At 44.1% G+C, this 23401-nt stretch overlaps 1 protein-coding gene across 1 annotated transcript in view; it reads left to right on the top strand.

Annotated features, from left to right (window-relative positions):
* The window catches only part of LOC147711061 (protein-arginine deiminase type-3-like), a 128428-nt gene extending 105298 nt beyond the window's left edge, over nt 1-23130 (top strand). The window contains exons 12-16 of the mRNA XM_086921884.1: nt 44-188; nt 5289-5382; nt 12419-12495; nt 12597-12725; nt 22386-23130. Of these exons, the coding sequence (XP_086778010.1) occupies nt 44-188; nt 5289-5382; nt 12419-12495; nt 12597-12725; nt 22386-22619 (679 nt within the window). The 3' untranslated portion in view covers nt 22620-23130. The remainder of the gene's footprint in view (nt 1-43; nt 189-5288; nt 5383-12418; nt 12496-12596; nt 12726-22385) is intronic.
* The last annotated feature ends 271 nt before the right edge of the window (nt 23131-23401 follow it).

Genomic DNA, 23401 nt, shown 5'->3' with positions numbered 1-23401 from the left:
GTTTCTGATCTTTGTCTCATTATCTTGTGTCTGTTCCTACCAGATCTGGTGGCATGCAGATGACAGAAGTCGTGCGGGACTTCCTTCATGCTCAACAGGTGCAGAAACCCCTGGAACTCTGGTCTGACTGGCTGCATGTGGGTCATGTGGACGAGTTCCTAACCTTTGTGCCAGCCCCTGACCAGAAGGTGACTCAAACTGCACAAGACATTGTCTTGTATTATGGCTTTTGTATAGTGCTTGCTAGACTTATGTGGGGTGCTGAAGTGCTTACCAGCACAGATAGTAAGCTTCACTGTGTAGGACGTGTGATTGGTTGGGAGTTGTCTTTGTTTTGTATGTGTCCATAAGCAAAGACACAATGATGGCTATTGCCTACCTTTACCAGGGGTCAATGGGAGGTCATAGCCCAGGCACCTAGCAATCAAAAGTGAAGAGCTGGGTTTATTTATTTATTCAACAAATGCCAAAAGGACAATCAGAGGCGAATTGAGTAAGATATTTTTACAAATATATTGAAGGTATGACGTTTTTAAAGGGCAACACGTATTGGTGAACTTCTTAGCATTAACTGCGTTGGACTACAAAAACTCCTATACAAACTAAGGGGCATATTTGCAAGGCAGAGATAATTATCGCTGACCTTGTATACCACATTTTTTTCTATCGCTGGAATATTTCGGCAGGCCAGCGTTGTATTAACAACGCTTAGTGCCATGGCAATGTATATTCCAGCGATATCGCCCTTTTCCATGGAATATCGCTGGTTTTCCAGCGATGTTCCATGTAAAACTACTATATTCTTGATGATACGACCCTGTGGTCGTATCATCAAGCATATTCACAGGGTCGTATCACATGAATCCACCTCCCATGTTAAGTATGCCTTAGTCAGGAATTTAACAGACGTTAAATTCCTGCGTTAAGGCATACTTAGCGCGATTAAAATAATCGCTTTCTCGCGTTGTAAATATCGCGAAGCTGCCTTCACGATATTTACCCATGTTTTTTCCACAGACACGCCTACTTTGCATCTCATTAGCGATGCGAAGTTAGGAATGCTGGAAACGGGAACAAAATCAGCAAAATACGCGCTAGCATGACCTTGCTGATATCGCTATAAACTTATCGCCGCTTTTCGCCCGTAAAAGGACGCTAAAGCGGCGATAAGTTTATCGCCTACCCTTGATAATTAACCCCTAAGTCCGTTCAGCGCATCAAATAATATTAAAATCAACCTTAAGAAAATGAATGTGTAAATGTTCTGCAAAAGTCCTAAGAAATCAAGATTTTCATACATAAATACCTACAAATTGACCCAGGAGTCAGATTACAAATTCCTTGGGGAAATCGGTAATCATAGAGACCCTTAGGCTCTGTCGTGGCTCACAAAGCCCAAAAGCCCAAAAGAAATCAATAGGGGCGGGCACTCACTTTATCCTTTCTTTCACTCCAAAAGTTTTTATGGTGTCAAAGCCTGCGCCGTTTAGTGAAGGTTATCAGCACTAAGCTACTTCCCAGCATTTTATACAGAATACAGATGTGAACCGCTTTTCGGTTGTGAAACGAAATTACTAGGAACTTACTAGGAACTTAAAAAGCTATGTGCACCTATTTCACCTCCCCTGCAATGCTTCAATGGCACACATTACTTTGGAGTTTGGGGCTGGTCAAGCAAACCATTGCGAGGCAAGGTTGCAAAATGTAGTCTTAAGCCTATCCATGCTGATGATGGAACCGCTCCGTCATCAGCCGCGGTGGCGCTGTGCTGATGATGGAGCGGTTCCGTCATGGCCCGGCGGTTGCGCAGCGCGTTCTATTAAGTGGGCGGAGCCATGAAGGAACCGCTCTGTCATGAGCACAGCTCAACCGTGGCTGGTGACGGAGCGGTTCTGTCACCAGCATGCGCCTGCCGTGCAGCCACCCCGCCCCCTTAGCACTGCGGCAGGATAGCCGCCGCAGTGAAGGGGTTAAATTAAAATCTGCAAGGGAAGGTTCACTCGTCCATCTGCTCTGGTCAGAACTATCCATCCCTACACGAAACTCAATATACAGAGATCACATACTAAAATGTCTGAGGAACCTACAAATATTCAGTCTCTAGAGTCAGCCCATTTTGTTTGCCATCTTTAAAAAGTACATCAATAACAACATGCAAAAGTTATAATTCCTTGAAGACAAAGGGCCTTATGATGACTTTGGCGGTGTGGGAGCAGGGCTGCTACGCTGCAGCCCCGCTCCCACTCCCACTGCCAAAGCCAAACCAGACCGCCTGCCAGATTACGACTTTTTAAGGGCAGTTCTTTGTTGTTCTCACTGCGGTGCCTTTAAAACAGGCATTGCAATGGAAATGTCAAAGCATGTTCCTGCATGGACTGAAACGCACAATGTTGTGCATTTTGTTCCATGCGTGGGAGTGCGTGCAGTTTGGGACACACCATGTGCCCCCCCCCCTTCATGCATCACATGGCGCAGTGGCACAAGGGGCCTTGTAGGGCCCCCTTTGTTTGAGCACCGCCACACATGGCGGTCGCACCTCTATGAATAGTGCGGTGGTGAGGAAACTCCCATTATGCTTGATGGTGTCGCAGCAAGACCTAACACACAGCACACACACACACGCACGCACACACTGGCATACCATTTTAATTGAGATAAAATGAACAATTTCAGGCAAGAAATGCCGAAAATAGAAAACAGGCTTAAGCGGCGACAACATGTGTAAAGTTATCAGCAATGTCTTAGAGAGTGAGTTGTGTTTTCTTTGCATTGATAACCATTAATGGACAATTTCAGTGGGGGTCAGGATGTTTCATTAACAATTCAGCGGATGCTTAAAGTGAACGCAGGGCCGTTCATTTATGTGTTGAAGGCAGCGCTCACCTCTCTAAAGACAAGCGCTGAAAGACTAGCAGGCCTGCAGCCGCGAAACTTACCGGAGAGCAGGTTTGGCAGGAGAGGAGGAGGCAGCAGGGGGAGGGGCAAGAGGAGGGGTCGAGTGAAAGAATTTAACTTGCGAGAGCGAGCCACGCCAGGAGCAATATTTGCTACCATATGGCGCCGCGCACTCCCGCAAGTGAATCTCAACACTTGCACATGTTGCCATTGAAGGCAATGGAACGCGTGCATGTGTTTAGCTGAAAAGCCAAAGCGATCACAAAAGGTATTTTTGCCTTTGCAACGCATGCGTGCTGCGTAGGCAAGACCTAAAAATCGACAAAGAGGCAGGACTGACCACTAGCAAGCAAGGATTTTTATAGAAAACTGACATAGACAAATGAAAAGAAAAGGCATGCAATAAGTAGAGCTGGCCCTTCACAAAGCATTTTCAACAGATCGCTAAAGTGCAAACACTGTCTAGGCTCGACCTAAAAGGGAAATTAACAAAAATATCTCTGCATTGCGTGAAGTCTTTTGTGTTCAATTATGTGGTCTGTCGACACACAGTAAGAAGGTTGTATGTTTTGTTATCGGGTTATATGCAAAGGATTTAAATGTACTACAGTGTTATTGTGTGCATATAAAACAATCTAAAGATTTTTATGGAAAACATCACCCAAAAATATTAAGATATAATTACAAAACTTCAGGCCATCATGAACACCTTTTCGGTTAATTTCAGTTTATTGTAAATTGAGAATAAATCATTCCAATTATGTTTGATGAAATTAGGAACTTAACCCCTTCGATGCGGATGACAAAGCCAGCTCGTCATGGGCGTTACCTGCGCTGTGCGCATGACAAGCTGGCTTTGTCACGAAAGCCGCGATTTTTAAATGTCAGCGCGCATGCGGTTAAAGTAATCAACCCTAAAGCCGATGTACCATTCCCATGTGCCCGTGGATGCCGTAACAAGTATCCTTCGAACATGGCTGCTGCAGAAAGATATTCCTAGCGCCCCAACATGACCCGCTGTTTAGTGGTCTAACACCACCCTTCTAGCATGACACAGATTCTATACAACTGCAGGGACTCAATGGAAGGTTAGCGGAATTTGGATGAAAAGTTTGAAGAATAAAGCAACATGAACAGTCATCGTGAATGGAGAACTTCACTGGATTTAAAACAAATCGAACTCTCACACTCTTGAGTGAGACAATAAATATTGATGTGAGAAACATAGCAGTTGCTGCTGTACAGATAATAGCAGTGGTGATAAGTGAGGTGACAAACTCCTAAAATTGGCTATTGTCTTTCGTGCATCAAACTTTCATTCCATGTGTCTAATCTCACTATGACCCCTTACCTGTCAACATCATCATGTATTCATGGCCTGACTGGGCTCATGTGCCAGTCTGCAACTGTGCCTGCTGGGGTAATGTCACACTTCTGATGAGAAGCAGGTATTGGAACATCACCTCTCCAGATCTAAAGAGAACTCTTCCAACAACGCGTAAATCCTTCTAGATTGATCTCACAGATCATAGCCAAGTACCTTGCTCAGGTTGAGTTGTATGAGAGTGCATGGATTGGTCCAACATTTCATCATTCATCCTGCTACTTTGAATTTCTCCTTCTGTGTAGTCAACCCTTCCTCGGTACCTGCTTGCATTTTCGATTCACCTTTTGTAAAAGCTCAGCATTATAAATGTGCCTTTTCTTTAAATGCTTTGTGTGTTGTGATCATTGTTTTTAATACAGCTATAAAATCTCTTATTAATATATTTATTTCAAGTATTAATTAGACTTGCATGGCACTTTTTTCCAAATCACGTGCAAATATTAGACTTTCTTTTTGACTATCCATAGGAGTCTGTAAACCATTTAGGCTTATTCAGTTTGTCTTGCTGATTACTACATTGTTCAATTGACCTACAATTGACCCATTTAAGAGAAACACTCACAATCATTTGCCCTTCGGCTTCACTTCCCTCAATAAACCCAACACAACAGAGCTCCCAGTCCTTCTTTGTACCCTATCCGGGGAAAGGTTTAAACAAACTTGCAACAAGGCTGTATTTTGATATTCTGCTGAGAATGCTCCCACCCACGAGCAACATCACTATATTTTGTTACTCTGTGGAGAAGGCTCCCACCAGATGCAACATCGCTGTATTTTGTTACTCTGTGGGGAATGCTCCCACCCAGATGGAAACTCTTCCCGCCCACTGTTGGAAAGTAACTTTAAAGCCAGCACGGAAGTGGTTTTGTGGTGTGGGTCTGCTTCCATCAACATGCCCCATTCCACTAGAAATTTGATAGCTAGTGCTCTATTTCCCAAACTTCCGAGCTGAAGAAACAGTTATTTACTCCCTTGCTCTAAACTCTGATCTTCTCTCTTTGCCAAGGGTTTCCGGCTGCTCCTGGCTAGTACGACTGCCTGCTACCGGCTCTTTCAGCAGAAGAAGAAGGAGGGATGTGGGGATGCTGTAATGTTTCAGGGTAAGGCGATACTGGATGTAATGTCTGCAAAGTGAGAGAAAAATATCTGAATATATAGTATAGTTCATATTTTTATGCATATCTATGGATGAACACTAAGATCCAAGACATTGCACCCCGAAAAATATGTGCATCATGTTTCATATAGTTTGCAACAGCTTTCCAGTTTTGCCTTTCTGCTAATGTGGGGAACTTAATTAAGGAAGGACAGACGCAAAAAGTATTTATTATGAAGATATCATATTTAATACATTTACTAACTGTGCTTAACATTTGTTAAATATACTTAGTTAATCCATAATTGTGAATGAGTTAGGCTCAGATTTCACTCGTACAACACCATGGAAGTTCCGCAGTTATAGTTACCTGAGCTAATGATAACTTATGCCCCCACAATGCACTGCTTATGACCTCACATATTACATCACTCTTGACATTGTCAGTGATATCACTGATGACATTACTGATGACATCTCACATGACATTTTTCAAGGCTGGTCCCGGGGAGGTGGTGGTTCCTGGGCCTGTATAAGGCCCGGGAGGGGGGTGGCTGCGGAGCCCCTCTACAATTGTTTTAGAAGTATTCGGCCCGGGGAGGTGGTGGTCCCCGGGTCACGGGTGGTCATCGGATGTTATTTTGCCCTAGGGAGGTGTTGGTCCCAAGGGCTCGGGTGTCTGCACAGCCCACTATTGCTGGTTATTTAGATCCTAGGTCTGGTGGTCACCGAGGTTGTGAGCCCCCCTCCTTTTTAATAAATAAGGCCCCGGGAGGTGGTGGTCCTCGGAGCTCTAAGAGCCTCCAGAGGGGCTCCTTGGGCCCCCTTCCTTTTTTTAAACCATGGCACTGGGACCTGGCCCACCCAGTGGATTTTACCACTACAAGTGCAGGAGCCTGTGCTTGTTTTAATTTTCACCAGATTCACAGATCCGCCATGCTTTTGGGTGAAATAAAAAAAACGTTTTGTTTTCTTGGGTGGAGTCCAGAGCTAAGGGGTCAGGGTGTTCCTACCCTGCCCCTTTTCTTTCTTTTTGACCTTTTTTCCATCCCAAGATGGCTTCCAATACTTCCTGGTTAAAATGTTGGCAGACAATTACATCTCAGTACAAGATCAGGAGGGTTTGCAGAGCCTTCGCGCCTCTAGATATACAAATTTGCTTTTTCTTTAACCCGTTGCGTACTCATCACGGAACCGCTCCATCACGAGCCTCGGGTGGGCTGTGCTGATGACGGAACGGTTCCGTCACGGCCCGCTCGCCGTGCCTGCGCGGTGCTGATTTCGCGCCTGCGTGGCGCGTTCTATTAAGCAGGCGGGTCCGTGACAGAACTGTTCCGTCACAAGCACAGCCCACCCGAGGCTCGTGACGGAGCGGTTCCGTCACGAGTACGGGAGCACTGCGCGGCCCCCCCTCCCCCTTAGCGCTGCGGCGGAATAGCCGCCGCAGCTAAAGGGTTAATATCTCCCAAACTACTTAATGGATTTACATACCTTTCTGCCAAATTTGGTTCAATTCCGTTCGGCGGTTCGGGCTGTAGCCGTGTCTAGAATTCCTATGAAAATTAACATAGGAAATACACATTTTTTTTATCCCCCTTTTTTCTCAACCCCCGCTTGACTGATCACCCCGAAACATTCCATGAACAACAAGAATCACTGGTACACTCTTTTTTATAAAATCGCTTGAAGAATCATCATACAGCGCTAAAGATATATGCAATTCAAACTATAACTACCTGCTGGTGACCGCAGCAGCTCAGTCGGCGCCACTCCTCCACTCCTCAGCAGACACGGACCAAGTAATAGATGCTAATTATTTTATTTTGTGCTGTTCTGCCGCCATAACGTTTCGGCTCCTGAGAGCCTTGATCACATGACCAGGTGAGTAAATATATATACACACACACACATATAATTTCAGCATATCTCCACAGAATTGCACTGGTCACTGTGCCAATAAGCATAAACTGCACACTTTTTCAGGGTAGGGGATGTTTGCCCAAAGAAGAGCCCAACTTATACAACTGGTACCCACTTAAAAGCAGCAGAGGACATATTTGCTTCTACTTTACAGATTGCTTATAGATACAAATATTATCTGGGCCTTATCAGCCTTTTATCTCGGATCTCTCCTATCCCGCCACAGCCACCAACACCCCTCAGTCGTGATCACATACTCTAGTATTGGCTCGTTACTACTCTCGATTGCGCAATCAGCCCAGAAAAATGTGCCCAAAAGCATTCTGATGTGAAACGCTAACAGCGATTAAAACTGGGGACAATGCGTATAAAGGAAAGGTGCTTTGTACATTTTGATAAATGGTCAGCTTTCATACCCAATTAGTTAAACTGCCTGTTTTTGCTAGCTACGTTTGGTTGCTGCAGTAAAATTAGCAGTTTATCTCACGTGTTCCATAACAATGAGGCAAATTTACTTAGAAACCATGCAATGCTGCCCAACAATCAAAGTTGGTACATTGCATGAAAATGAGAGAGCATGACTACTATCTACAAAGATATGGTGCTGTCGATCTTCCACAGCCTGGTGCACTTCCGGCTGTCTTGATCCATGTACAATCCCTAGCACCATAATGCAAGGGTCTCTGTGCAGTGTCTACCATAGGTGTTGCACTGGAAAGATAACCTTTCAGTTAAAAAAATCTACTTAGATATAGTTTAAAACTTTTTAAACTTTGTTTATGTGCAGTACAGTCAGCAGACATGTAAAGTTTAAAAAACGATTTGAGAAAAAATATTATCTCCAACTTTATGCCCGCCTCCTGGAGGCACACATTTTTGGTGTAAACCCCTATTTACAAATGTTAATACATTGAACTTTGCATCAAAATCCAAGGGTGGTTGCATGGGAACACCCATGCACCACCCATGGGATGTAGAAAAGTAATGCAAAGCAGCACATAGCTCTGCTTTGTTTCTCCTTATAGCTACTTTCCAATGCAAAAGAAGTTTTGCAAATCAACGTTAATCCCAAACCAACACCAATCACATTTGGTGATGCTGTACTAGAGCAAAGTGGTGAAATATCTGGCCCATTGCTCATAGCTTTTTGAGGAAAGATCAAGTGTGCATGATAGGCCCTGAAATGTTGTGATATTTCATGAGTGCCCTTCAGACCTGCCTATCAATTTTAATTCAATTTCAATTTTAAAGCTTTATTCGATTTTCACCTATTAAAAAATCAAAAAAGCAGTTGCTCTGTAGCAGGTTTATTTAGAAATGATACTGAATAATGTAATATTTGGTATCAGTTTATCAAAGCTTCCTTGGAGAAGAGACTCTTGTAAATCCTTGTTGAGGGGCGTGGTTAATTTATTTATTTATTTATTTAAAGTCTTATATAGCGCATAGTTACCCTGGAGCATCCCAGCGCTTGTTCCAGAAACAGAAAAGAGGCAATCGCAAGTACTCCGGGTCAGCAGTTAACAAAAAAGATGTGTTTTCAAGAGTTTGCGAAAACGGAGAAGGCACGTCTCCGAACGCAGATTCAGGGGGAGTGAGTTCCAGAGAACGGCTATATTCACTGAGAATCTTCTTCCTCCTGTGTGTGCCTTTTTGGGGATCTTGAGCCAGTGTTTCTGGTCTGAGCGTAGGGTTCTGTTGGCCTTATAGGGTATAACTAGATTCTTCAGGGCCGGTGGACCTTTACTCTGTAGAATTTTGTGCGCCAGACAAAGGGATTTAAACGTAACCCTTTCACGCACCGGCAACCAATGCAGTGCCCTCAGGGTGGGTTTAGCCGACCGTGACATTGGAGTGTTCTTCAATAGCCGCGCTGCAGCATTTTGAATTTGCTGAAGTTTATTAAATGTTGCTTCAGGGGCGCCAAGATAGATAACATTACTGTAGTCAAGTCTTGATATAATCAGCCCCTGAATCAGCAACTTCCTGGATAGCGGTGGAAGAAGGGGCAAAACTTTCCGCACTGACCGAAGAAGACCGAAGCAAACTCCTGCTGTTTTGTTTGCCTGAGTCCTAAAGGAAAGATCTTGCTCCAACCAAACCCCAAGACTTTTAATCTCCTCCCTGGGGTTGGGGTGAATGCCCAGACAACTAGGCCAGATAGTCGAGGGAAGTGAAGAACCTTTGTGCCCTAGTAGCATTATGTCGGTCTTAGAACCGTTCAGCTTTAATGCTGACTCACACATCCAAGTGTAGACTTTGGACATGCAAGAGTGAAGCATGTCTAGACTTTCAGCAGACTGGGAAAGAGAGACCATCAGCTGGGTATCGTCAGCATAGCTCACGATTTTGATCTTAAATGGAGCCACCACATCCTCCAAGGGGGCCATGTAAACATTAAACAATGTGGGGCTCAAGGAGGAGCCTTGTGGCACACCACATTGGAGGGGGATTGATGCTGAACGAGCATTACCTTCCCATACCTGGTAGGTCCGGTCGCTAAGAAATTACTGAAGCCATTACAGTGCTATCCCAGTAACCCCTACATCTGACAGCCGCTGAAGTAACACTTGATGGCTAACAGTGTTAAAAGCTGCACTGAGGTCCAGGAGGATCACTGCCACTGATCCGCCCGAATCCAAAATGCTTCTGGCTTCTTCAACGACTGCCAGTAGGGCAGTGTCAGTCCCCTGTCCTGGCCGAAAGCCAGTTTGGGAGTCTCTCAATAGGCCGTTGGACTCAAGAAAGTGTGATAGCTGGGAATTCACTAACCTTTCCGTGATTTTACTCAGCCCAGGAAGTAAAGAAATGGGCCTGTAATTCGCCATGTCGAGAGGATCCAAGTTAGGCTTCTTCAAGAGAGCTTTTACTACTGCTCTCTTCCAGTTCGGGGGGACTAGACCAGATGCCAGAGAGGCATTGATCAGTTCAGTCACAGGATTGGCGATGGTGGAGCCTACCTGTTTCAAAATCTTCATAGGGACTGGATCACAGGGTGAGCCACTCTTAATAGTGGCAAGAGCCTTGAGAACCTCGTCCACAGATACAGGTCCAAAAGCTTCTAAACAGACCGGAGGTCCAACTGGTTTACTACTAGACTCTGCTCTCTGGTTTATCTGGGGCAGGGCACTTAGAATGTCTGCTACTTTTGTGTGGAAATAGTCAGCTAGATCATTGCATTTTTTTTCTAAATTGTCAGTGGCTGCAGGCGGCTCCGGAACCCTCAAAAGCTCCTTGACCACTAGAAAAGTTTCTCTAGAGGAGTTCGAAGCATTCTTAATTCTCTCCTCAAAGAATTGGGCCTTAGTGCGCGAAAGAGCAAGTTTATAGGCCCTAATCGCCGAGCGGTATTCGGCCTTACTGGTCTCCTCCCAATCCTTCCTCCAGACACGTTCGAGCTTCTTGCAACCCTTTCTAAGGGTTCTTAGCTCTGGCGTGTACCATGGAGTAGAACTAATTCTCTTCTCTCTCTTTACAACAGATCTTTTAGGGAGGACAGAGTCAAGTGAGCTGGTCAGCCATCCACTCAGGTTCGCATCTGCGAGTATTGGATCCAAGACGGGGGAGGGACGGGAACCTTCCAATTCAAGAGTCAGATTTTCAACCGACAGCCTCGACCAGGTTCTTTCAGAACTACGGACACTGGGAGGAGATGTAGTAGTAACCTCCGTTTCCCAGATGAATGAGATTAACAGATGATCCGACCACGGGAGTAGGAAGGGAGGTAAGACTTTCACGGCAGCAACATTAGTAAAAATCGGGTCGAGCAAATGGCCCTTATTATGAGTAGCCCCTGAATTAATGAGGTCTACCTCATATACCTTTAGCTCGCGTTGGAGGTCAGTCGCCAAGCGATCCGCCAGATCGTTAAAATGAAGATTAAAATCTCCTAGCATCATAAAATTAGTGGTCGAAGAGGCCAAAACCGTGACAGTTTCCATCAGGGAGTTAACAAACTTTCCAATGCATCCTGGAGGACGATACACCAATAGTCCAGATACCGTCACCGTAGGAGAGATCTGGAAAGAGAACTTACAGCTCTCACAGTCCAACACCCCACTATCCTGGGCCCTACACACCAAGAAATCCCTGTAAATTATGGCGATACCCCCTCCACGACCTACCGACCTACACTGAGAGTAGATCAGGAATTCAGAGGGGAGGGCTCGTACAATATCCCCCTCTAAACCTGATGTAAGCCATGTTTCCGTTATAAACAGAATATGTAGATTGTGATCATGTATAAGAAGATTGATTTCTAACGAATGCTTAGGAAGCGATCTGCAGTTCAGCGAGGCCATTCGTAAGGGGTTCCTTACCGTAGGTAGTCCGGGCGGGCCGCAAAAATCGCAGTGAGAAAAGTGTTCCGCTCCTCTAAGCATAAAAGTGCAGGTAGAATTTTTCGTGGGGCATAGTCAAAAAAGATCATTGCGAGTATAGGAGATGGAGGACCCGGAATAATTTGACATGGGGTCATGCCCTAAGCCCGTCAGGGCCCGAACGGGCACAGACGGGCTGGACTCTGGCGTGACTCCGGCGAGAGTCTGGCGAGAGTCTGGCGAGTTCGCTGCGCGTGACCGCTGCGCATTGCCATGCCCGTATTAAATGCAGGTCTAGCGTCCTCCTGACGACTAGACCGTCATCCAAACTGGCGCCGCCAGGCGTCCTTCAGTCCCTAAAGATGTCCGCCGAAATGGAAGAAGTTGTATTTATACTCAATTACTTTGCGAGTTCACTTGCTGAACATCACAAAGTCTGAGGATACCTTCTGGCCATTCATACAACATTATTAGACAATCTGATCCATCTCTAACGCATCATGAAACAGCATGAAAGAGTCCAAAGCCCTTATACAGCTTAGAAAAATCGTCAGCGAAATTGTACCCTTTTACATGATTAGAGACTGTCACTGTCTGCATGAATGTAAAACTGGAAAGAATTGTTGTTGATAAACGTCCCTTGGCCTGGTGACTTAATTGGAATACATTCCCCACTTCACGGAGTCATCAGTCAAATGCTGTTTTACTTACGAAATATTATGCAGAATGAGGCTTTTTTAATTACACACAAACACACTCCATAGTCAAAGCAATGTTTTGTCTTTGTATTTTCTACAACAGGGGTACAATCGAAGACAGTCACTATAAACCAAATCTTGTCCAACAAAAAACTGGTGAAGGAAAGTAAACATGTGCAGGTAACTTCTTCAAATTGGTAGTACTCTCTTTCCGCTGTGCCAATATCCCTCTAGTGATGTAATGGATCCCACTGACCCTCTCCCCTTTGTCTCCCTGTCAGAGCTGCATTGACTGGAACAGAGATATCCTGAAGAAAGAGCTGGGGTTGACAGAGGAGGACATCATCGACATCCCGGCCTTGTTCAAGCTAGAAAGCAGCGGCTTAGCTGATGCCTTCTTCCCAGACATGGTAAGGAAGAGTCTAGGACTAGAGGAATGTGGAATATAGTGGCCTCAATTTCCCCCCTCTATATCAATAGCAAAACATACACCTGTAGCCCTTGACAAAGTGAGAGAATACAAGAGAGAAACGAGTCAGACCAGAGGCATGATTTGGAGAAAAGAGAATACAACGTTTCCTCTAGCAAATTTATTGTGATCCTTGTCAATGCGTTTGATTACAATCTGTAAATCCCCAGGTTGCCTGCGTTTTGCTTTCCATGTTAAAATCGGGCCCTATGGGTTCATTTTAAATTGTTTCAAGAAAAAAACCTCACTGCCATCCATGAAGTTTCTAAGTTGCAAGGAAGACAATTTTAAAGTTAACTCACAGTAAAAAGGTCCACCCCTTCTAACTGCCAACTACCACATCTGAAGAAATCAGTTTTCAGAGAAATAATAATAATAAAACTAATCAACATTCACACAACACTAGTTTCTATAACTATAAGCATTTTAAAGGAATGAAAAAGTGAAATTAGTCTAGTGTGTAAACAGGGTAGAGTAGGCTATATCTGGTCATACTTTACTGATAGAACACAGGCAGAGCTGTGGGAATCTATGTCAAGGCTGCACAAGCACACCTTAAGTGGGCTCCTGGTAAGTGGACAATCTTGATTTAAATTAGACAAGAGGACATGAGACCCAAAAGTAGTTTGTAAAGTCTTACTGCCATGGTGGTTTGAGACTAGAAACAATAATGGTTATCTTCTGCATTGAATCTTGTCTGATGAGGAGTGGATGTCAGCTATCTCAGTCATGAATACCATACTCAGGAATCAGATAGTCCTCACAGGTGAACAGTTTAAGGGAGGGAATCTGGCTCCATTTACATCAGTGTCCCTTTATTTTTGGGACTGCCACTGAAGCAATGATGGTCCCAGACAGAAAAACCTTGAAATGTACACTCATTGAAAAAAATCTTGAGCATGACTGCCACAGTTTTCCCAACAGTATGGGTCAAATAAGTTTGTGAATCCGTTTTAGCATGAGCAAGTGTTTAGCCTTTAGAATTTGATAGATCTATGTGAGGATCTATCCAAAGATTGACAAAATCAGAGTGCCCCTCTAGCTGAACAACAACTCTAAGGAACGCTGTGTTAGTATCCACTTCTTCAGCTCTATTGAATTCCGAATTATCTACTCTTGTCTATCTCTCAGGGGAAACAACCTTAACACTGCAGTCATTACATCACGTTACCTTTACAACGCGGTTGTTACAATGACCATGTTGTTACATCGCAGTAGATTACAACACAAGTCGTTACAACGACTTGCTCTAGATGGCGCTCTAGACTAAGGAATAGTGTAATTTACTATTCCAACACCTTCCCTACTGTTGCACACACTGGAGTTGGAATAGTAAATTATACTATTCCTAAATCCAGCGCGCCGTCTAGAGCAAGTCGTTGTAACAACTTGCATTGTAATGTACTGCCATGTAACAACACGGTCGTTGTAACAACTGCGTTGTAATTGCATGTGTTGTAAACGCATGCAATGTTATGGTATATATTCATCTCTCAGATGACATTATTCATTTAATCCCTTCCCCGCCGGGGTAATTCCCCCACGGCGTGGGGGAGGGTGGGGCCGCGGAGCTCGTGACGAGACCAGCTCATCATGAGGCACAGTGGAGCTGTGCTCATAACGAGCTGGGCTCATCTCGACTCCGCCCACTGATTGATTCTCCTGCACATGCGGGGAATCAATTACGCATGGGTGGACCGTGACCGTTATGGCGAGCACAGCTCGTTATGAGCACAGCTCCACTGTGCCTCATGACGAGCTGGGCTCGTCATAAGCATGAATAGGGTTAGAACAACTTTCAACCACATTGGGGCCACGTATGGATCTCTGCTTGTTGATTTATCAAATATCATTGTACCAGTTCTTACTGCACTCTGCAACTAGTTTGTCTCTACTTGTGTTTTACTAGCAACCTAGAAGAAGGTCATTTTTACACCTTTATAGAAACAACTGAACGCAGACCCTAACATTTTGCCTGACTATGGACCCTTTCCTTAATCACGAGTAGTCAGAGTGAATTGCCTACTATCAGACTGCTTGATGCATCTCGAGCAGGTTAGAACTCAATAAAAGGACTATCACAGCAGCTCTTAGTTTGTCCCTCAGTGCAGGAACCCAGACAATATTGATCCTTTTGGATCTTTCTGCCGCGTTATACCCCATCTCCTAACCCATCATGTTACCACATCTGGTGTTGCTAGGTGAGGTAGACAGTGGTCTCGGTTGGTTTCAATTCTCACTCAGTGAGAGAGAACAAGCTCTAGCTGCTGGCCATAAGTCACGCTTCAGACAAATCCCCAGTGCTGACCCACATAGTTCCTCACTTAGCCCAATTCTTTTTAATTTATGTATTTGTGCTGATGTTTATGTAGTACTTACAAATCCCTAAAAGCGTCAAAGTGCTTTACAAATGACAGAAAAAAAAGAACAGAAAAAAATAAGCAAACTAAATAAAAAAGTCAACAAGAGTGGGTGAAAGATAGCAAATAGAGAGGGTAGAGACAAAGAGGAGGGGAAATCTTGGAAAGCGATAAGTTACAATAAGTTAGTTATATAAGAGAAAATCAGAGCAAATTTACATGAGCTAATGAATTCCGTTATAGTCAAAGGCCCCCCTGCAGTGTATAGCCAACTGAAATCTTTCACTTGTATATTAAGCACAAAGTGAGATGTTAGGATCCAGATAGGAGGGGGAAGAGAGTTACAGCGTATAGATGACAATAGACAACTCCCAGACATTATACTCCCATATGAGCTGGTAAAATCTCCTGTGAGGTACATAGACTAGGCTGGCAAAGTAGGCATACTTGAAACGTAGACTGACTAACCAAGTTCTCTTCAAAAGAGTATCTAGCTAAATATTGAAATCTTCTATCTTGAAATGCCTGTCAGGCTTCAAACCTCTTTTATTAGGCATGTCCCTTACTAGGCACAAGTCACTTTTCTCAGCCCGAAGATTATGTTGCTCAGAAACCTGACGGGGATGATACTCTAACTGGAGTATGTTACTATTTCTGGAGAGATATGGAATTTACGTTGAAAGAAGTTCCTTCTCCTGTCAGGATAAATGAAGATGTACAGGAATTTTCTTTTTGACTGGCGTCTTCTGAAATTATATTCAGAAACCCTTGATCATCTGCAGAAACAAGGTATCTCTCAAAAATGGCAACCCACTTTTTAAGAAATCCTGCTAATCTGCCTTACACTAAAAACGAAGAAAGCCTCTTTCACCAAGTTTCATTTACTTCTACCTATTTGGATTCTTGAGATGCGTAGTCGGTTCAGTACTTTTGTTGTAATCAGTGTTTCTGATGTCACAGATGGAAAGGAGATAAGTGTAAAGTTCACCTTCTCTTCTGGTATAGAATCATAGCTAATGGTCTGAATGGATTACATTTAGTATATACATGTGGAGTTTTATCCTGTGGAAGCCAAAGAGGACATAAGTAATCTCTCTCCTACTGTGTGTTTTGGGCAGGAATTATAGTAAAGACGTTGATTCACATTTCACCTTGAGGAGGGCATTTTAAGGCTTCCTTTCCGCCTACTTCTTTTTCTTTATTGAAGAGGACTAAAGTGCGGAAACATGTGGTTGTGAAATGGAAACTTGTAGCCTTTGTTGAAAGTTTATTTGAAGAATGATTTTGAGGTAGTGACATATCATTTGATATCTTGGCTCCTTTTTAAGGCTCCTTATTTTTGCTTCCTAAAGGGGTTGCAACCAAAAAGAAGCATATAAATATCAACTGCTAAAAATGTGAATATTATAAGAAGACAGAATTCTTTATCTCAATTTTATTGTTCCATAGCTGAATTTCATTGTTGTTGTTTCTTGTGAAAGATGCGTTGGCTGGAAAAAAGCCACTTCAATTGAATTTTAACAGTAATAAACATTTATCTGATCCATATTTTAAATTATAAATAAGTGGTCAGTTAATCCTTGTAACTCAATTACTTAAGGACTGTATGCATATGACTTCAGTGCAAGTGAAGGAGAACCCAGAGTAGTGGGGATGCTTCAATTTCCCTGGAAATGTATAGTGAGCCATGTTAAGACACTTTATCTGCCCCATTCTCTGCTACAAGCTTTAAAGTTTCAGCCATGTGCCTTATTGTGTCTCTCTTATGTCCGCCCCTATACATTCTCACTAAGCAACACATAATCCAGGTCTCAGGTCTGGTTTATTGTCATTTTATCTGTTCTGTAGATCAGGCATAGGTTCAACCTGCCTGTCTCTTACAAATAGGTTCTACATTATGTAAAATATGGCTCTTATTTTTATCATGCTTAATTGAATCAAAGGACAGATTCAAAGCACTGCCCAAACCCAGGGTGGTCACATAAACAATAATGCCTCATACATAAACACATATACACAACCTGCAAAAGCCATACAATCCCATGCATCAATGATGCCTTCGCATGTTTTGCTTGATGACTAAATATTGTTTAGTATTGAAGAACTTATAAATAGATAATTGTCTGTCATCCCATCATATTTTAAGAGCCTCCTTATTTATTTTATTTATTTGAAAAGTTTTATATAGCGCTGGCTAGACCCGGAGGTATCAGAGCGCTTTACATGAGGATGAGCGAGTTATAGGTAGCAAAATTACATCAGTTACAGGAGCCACGTATAGGCATAGGAGGAAAACATGAGATTACACACAAATGTGAGTTAATAGCGCGTAGCATAGCCAAGACAAACCTCTTGTGGGGAGTGACAGGTAGAAAAGGAATGGTAAACAGGGGTAAGGGATGCAGGTAGGAAACATAATGGCATAATGGAGAGACGAGGAAAACAATGTCCAATGTCCGGCTGGTTAAGTGACGGCCGAGGGGTGAACCAGAGCCAAACTTCTCTGTAGCTGCATAGGACAGCTCCACCGGGCATCAGCCGAGGTTGCTCGGGTAAAACAGGGGTAAGGAGTGCAGGTAGGAAACACAACGGGGAGACAAGGAAAACAATGTCCAATGTCCGGCTGGGTAGGTGATGGCCGAGGGGTGAAACAGAGCCAAACTCCTCAATAGCTGCATAGGACAGCTCCACAGGGCATCAGCCAACGTTGCTCGGGCATCAAGGTGAGTAGATTCAAAAAGTTTTATCTAGCTCTGGCTAGACCTGGCGGTATCAGAGCGCTTAACATGAGGAAGGCGTACAGTGGGTTACAGGGTTACATAAGTTACTGGAGCATAAACATAGCATAGAGAACAACTGTGATTTCAAAATTACATCAGTTACTAGTACATTAAATAACAATAGAGAACAAGTTCTATGGAGCATGGAGGGAGGTGGGGGAAACGTAAAGGGGATTAGTAAGCAGATCTGGTTAGGCAGACCTGCCATGGAGGAAAGTACTTCACGAGACACCAAAAAGTCAGAGTATGCGAGTCTACAAACTAGTAAGGGTCCAGTGATAGATCAACATCTAGTACCAGATACCATCATTGCGTTGGGTCAAAAAAGAAAAGGCATGGGTCCGAAACGAGTCACAGGAGTGCCTTACTGTGACCAAAACAAGACGTGAGGGGTGTAGGAGACATAAGAGGGGATCGAACTAAGGAAAAGGTCAAACTGGCGGCAATTGCGGTGACCAGCAGCATGAATCGATCATGAGATTCTGTCGTAGCCACAAGATGGAGGATCCAAGTCATAGACCCCAATTATTTTGAAACAAAATAGTTGGGTTGCGGGAGAAAAAAAATCCAATAATAAAGTCAAAAAAGAAACAAACCCCAGGAGCAGGGCTTAATGAGGAAGGCAGCCACCAAATCTGGCGGGAGGAAGGCTGGAGGTCGACAAAATTATTCACTGGTCGTCATAGTCAGGGAGAGGTAGCTCGGGCGTCCATCACGCAGCAAACCCAGAAGAGAAAGGAAGCTGCGGGGTCAGGAGGGCACGCAAACTTGGAGAAGAAATAGGGGGAGCAAGCTCATTGGTACAGGGCAGCTGCGTCGCAGCATTTTCGTTGCAAATTTTTGTTGATGGAAAGAGACTCGTGAGTCCATCTGCTGTCCAGAGAAGCAAAGCGGGATGACCGGCAACCGTGGTTAAGACCTGGAAGGCAGGTGAGGGCAGCAGCGTTGCAGCATTTTCATTGCTGCTTTTTTCGAGTGACAGAGTTCATGAGTCCATCCGCCATCCCAGAGATGTGAAGCGGGATGCTAGGCAACAGTGGTTTAGGTCCGGGAGGCAGGTGGGTCCGGAAGGGTGACCACCAGCCAACTCCTCAAAATAGCTACAAATGGGGGTGGGGTCGCACACTACTCACACACCAGCGGTGTCGCCCCTAAGGGCTCTGGTCAATGTAGGAAAGTGTTCGCGATGCATCATCTTTCGATCTTCTGCTATCTTCGCTGTCTTCGCCCGCACTCTGCTGATGAAGGACAATAATCCTGAAACACCGGTGTCCAGAGTTGGCCTGCAACTTTGCATTTATACTTCGGAACTTTTGAAAAGCGCACTCGCTTACAAGAAACTGCATTTACCGTGATGCTCCTGGGGTTACCCGCTGGTTGGTAGAGTGGTGTGCGACCTATCGAACCCTACTTAAATATGGCTCCCTCGAGCCTTTGAGCTGACGAGCTCAGGTTACGCACCCACGCGCCCTGAGAGGTACTGAACCTGATGACACTTTGGCAGCCTGCACAGTAAACCCCTGAAAATCTACCTACACTCTGCTGATGAAGGACAATAATCCTGAAACACAGGTGTCCAGAGTTGGCCTGCAACTTTGCATTTATACTTCGGAACTTTTGAAAAGCGCACTCGCTTACAAGAAACTGCATTTACCGTGATGCTCCTGGGGTTACCCGCTGGTTGGTGGAGTGGTGTGCGACCTATCGAACCCTCCTCAAAATAGCTACCTCCAAGGGGCCAGCCGACAGGACTGCGCTACTGGGGGGGAATCTGGGGGGACCGCCACCGGGTGTTCAAGTGGAAGACTAGCGGCCTCACAGTATCTAGCTCTCGGCCTCCGAGTGTGGTCGCGTAGATCTCTGGGCGCCATCTTAGCTCACTCCAGTGTGGGGACTCCGTGGCTCATATCTCGGCTGATCAGGATCACAGAAAGACGGTTTTGTGTTCAGTGTCATCCGCCAACATTCAAATTGTGGGATTGGTGAGTCCGGTGGGATTTGAACGCAGCGAAGCGCCACTCCACGTACTGGAGAGCGGGTCCACCACAGAGCTTCAGTTCAGAGCGGCCATCATGGTCGCTGGCTCCTCCTCCCCTCCTTCTGAATCCTAGCAAGTAAGTGTGCCTACAAGGGATTTATTAAATCATGCATTAGTATGCTGTAATTCTGCATTCAATATTTGCAGGCTCTGTCCAGTAGCTCACACTTTAATCCTTTCAAAATCAAATTCACTTGGATTTTGAGGATTTCAAATATCAAAGGGTCTAATCCATAAATATTTTGTGCATGCAAGTGCCATCTTTGAATGAAAAAAACAGATATACGTGTTGGAGTTCCTTGATTCACATGTTACTAAGGTTAGTGGATAGTTAGCTTAAAAATGAGATTATGGAATGTAAGCAATCTGCCGGTGGTTGTAGTTCACAATATCGGTGTTGAAATATCAGCTTGTTGTTACATCTTGACAATGATATCAATTGTGGAAATAGCTTCATTGTAATTGTAGATTTACTATTATTATTTCTGTCATGACAATATTTTGGGGGAGATATTTGAATGTCAGTATTTCAACTGCGCTCTTGGGGTTTAACACTTCTGTTGGGACATTTAAGAGGCTGCAGTCATGAAAATTGGGAATTCCAGAGGAGTAACATTGCAAAATGTAACAAAGGCAAACAACACAAAAGCAGGCTTATAGCTACACATTGTATTTGCACTCATTGTTTGTGAACTGAGTAGCTGCCAGAGGTTTGCATTGCCTTCCTTCAGGCAACATGTGGGTAAACTCAGGAGATTCTGCATATGTGAGTATGAACATGAGTGAATCAAACTCTTTAGGATGGTGAGTCGTTGCACTGAGTATCGCTGTGGTTGCCTTTTCAAATTTATTGTCTAAAAGTTAGCCAAATGACTGTATTTTGCACTTAATGCATTTTGTGTATTGCTCTAAAGTGGAGTAGTAAAAAGGAGGAATTCAAATATTACATACCGCCTAACACCAGTGTCTGAATAAAACTATGTTGTGCTACTGCTGGAGCAGTAGACTGTGCTTGATTTGTAAATACAATAAGTGCCAGCTATAAATGATCACTCCACCCTCAGCCTTCCCTCTAGCCCCCTGCTCTATGCATGCTGTTATAGGAAAAATTGTTTCTAAAAGGTTTTTCAAGCAGATACATGACGTTCGTAAACAGGAGGCATTGTCTGTCTAATTTTAAAATGAGCACAGCAACATTTGCAACAAATCAGGGACTCCTTTATTTCCTGATGGTCGGCCAGTCCTTCTCCACGGCGAAGGAGTAAATTACTTGACGGAGGAGCTGACATCCAAAATTAGAAATTCTCTCTGTCCCAGGGGACATTTCTAGCATCAGGGGCGGCTCTAGGCTCATGGCGGCCATGGGCAGGGAGCATAGGTAGGGGGCCCGGTAGAGGGGGTCCGGGCGGGGCAGAGCGCTGAGGTCAGTGAAATGGGGGGGGGGGGGGGGGGTCGGGTCAGGGTGTTTGGAAGTGGAACAGACCCGGAGGCCGCCAAATAGCTGCCAGGGGATTAAGGATATATATTGGCGTGGTGGCCCCTGGGGTTTGGTGGCCCTGTGCAGGTGCACAGCTTGCACATGCCTAAGGCCGCCCCTGCTAGCATTTGCAGGAACTACTGTCACAGCAGTTCCTGTCACTGCATTGTAAGTTTGCCATTTTGGCTCCAGCAACATAAAGGAGGGATACGACAAACTTACCAAGATTTTTTATCTTCAATAAGAATATCCCCAATCAGGATTTTCTTTTTGAAGATAAAAAGAAAACAATGCCCCCTTTGCCTGAGGAGTTTCCTCCCATAGCAAGGAGGGCATTGAACGCTTTTCAATGCCCCTTACTGCCAAGTTTTTCTTTTCTGTAGCAGGCATCAAAAAATGGCTATACGTCCGCTCATCTAAATTAGGTGGGCGGGACATATAGCCGAACCTCTCACAACCCTTACTTCATCAGGCCCACAACAGAGATGGAGTAGGCTCTACCACTGGCAAACTATGGTCAGCCTGCATTTAAATCTTGCGGGCGGACCATAATCTTGTCAGAGAGAGAACTCCATCGCCATTGGGATGGCATTTCTCCACGCCAAGATATAAATCTGGCCCTCAGTATACATTACAAGTGACCAATTCCTTCCGCACAAGCCATTCGTATAGCTTTGGGTGTCCTGGAATAGTCTGAATTGTCACACTTGTAGGAGTGTGATGGTTATTATTTGTGTAAGGGCCCTCGCCTTTACTTATTTAGAAATTAAGCACTGGAAGTAAAATAGGCAAAATAACCATCGGCTATGAAAAAGGAAGGCTCTTTCTCTTTTTCTAAATTTATGACAGATTGTTCAACGCTTGATATCCCTCTACTGTTGCTTTGTCTACCGTGAAGAATTTGAAAGCAGTGACATCTTTTCTTTCCTTCTGCCCATTTACTCAGGTGAACATGCTGGTACTGGGGAAACATCTTGGCATACCCAAGCCCTTTGGCCCGATAATCAGAGGAAAATGCTGCCTGGAAGAGGAGGTACGCTCACTACTGGAGCCTCTGGGGTTAAAATGCACCTTCATCAATGACTTCCACTCCTATCACCAGTTGATGGGAGAGGTGCATTGTGGAACCAACGTCCGGCGTAAACCCTTCAACTTCAAGTGGTGGAACATGGCCCTGTGAATCAATGACATGGATGGACCAATCAGGAAACAGATTACAAATTGCGCTGGCACTAGCTTCGACTAGCTCATCTAAGAAACGTCAAGTGATACGTGACAGTTTGAAACCAATTTGAAATACTTTATACTATTTTCTAGGCGGTAAAAAAAAACCTTTCCATTCCTAAATTCTGATTGCCAACCCAAGTCAGAAGTATCTATCTCATCTATTGTGAAGCGATAAAGGAAGGATTGAAGGGCGAGATCCCTCACCTGGGGCTGTCACTAGTGGAAGTTAGTGGCCTGATAGAAATGGCTATCACAGTTTGTTTATGTTTGAAATGTTTCTTAATATAAATATTACATTGTCTTAGAACATTGATATTTTCACTCTAAAGTTAAGAAAAGAGTTATAGAGACAGGGATAACGCATCACTCTTTTAAGCATGCTTAGAATATTTATTTGGACTCTAATTTTTCTAATAAACGATTGATTGCTTGATGTATTTCATAAATTATATAAAAGTCTCCTGCATTGCCTAATTTGTAAACCAAATAAATAAATAGTGCAAGGACCCAGGAGGGCTCCAATCACTTCCTCCAGTGGTGCCATCCACTTCACAAAGTGGCACCTCACTTGACAACTTCTGATGCTACGACCGTACTCCGTAGACATACCCAAAGGCTTCTATGTTCTTATTACAACTTTGGCAAGTTTTTGGTTGGGTGGGGCAACCAAGGTGTGTAATGAAGGGTATTTTTAATTTTTAGATTAAGAGTCTTGAATTTTTTGCTGCTAGTAAC

The sequence above is a fragment of the Lissotriton vulgaris genome, chromosome 5 (assembly GCF_964263255.1).
Source record: "Lissotriton vulgaris chromosome 5, aLisVul1.2, whole genome shotgun sequence".
NCBI classification, from domain to species: domain Eukaryota; kingdom Metazoa; phylum Chordata; class Amphibia; order Caudata; family Salamandridae; genus Lissotriton; species Lissotriton vulgaris.
Note: the sequence above shows the minus strand (reverse complement) of the source record. Positions and strands in the feature narration are given on the sequence as shown.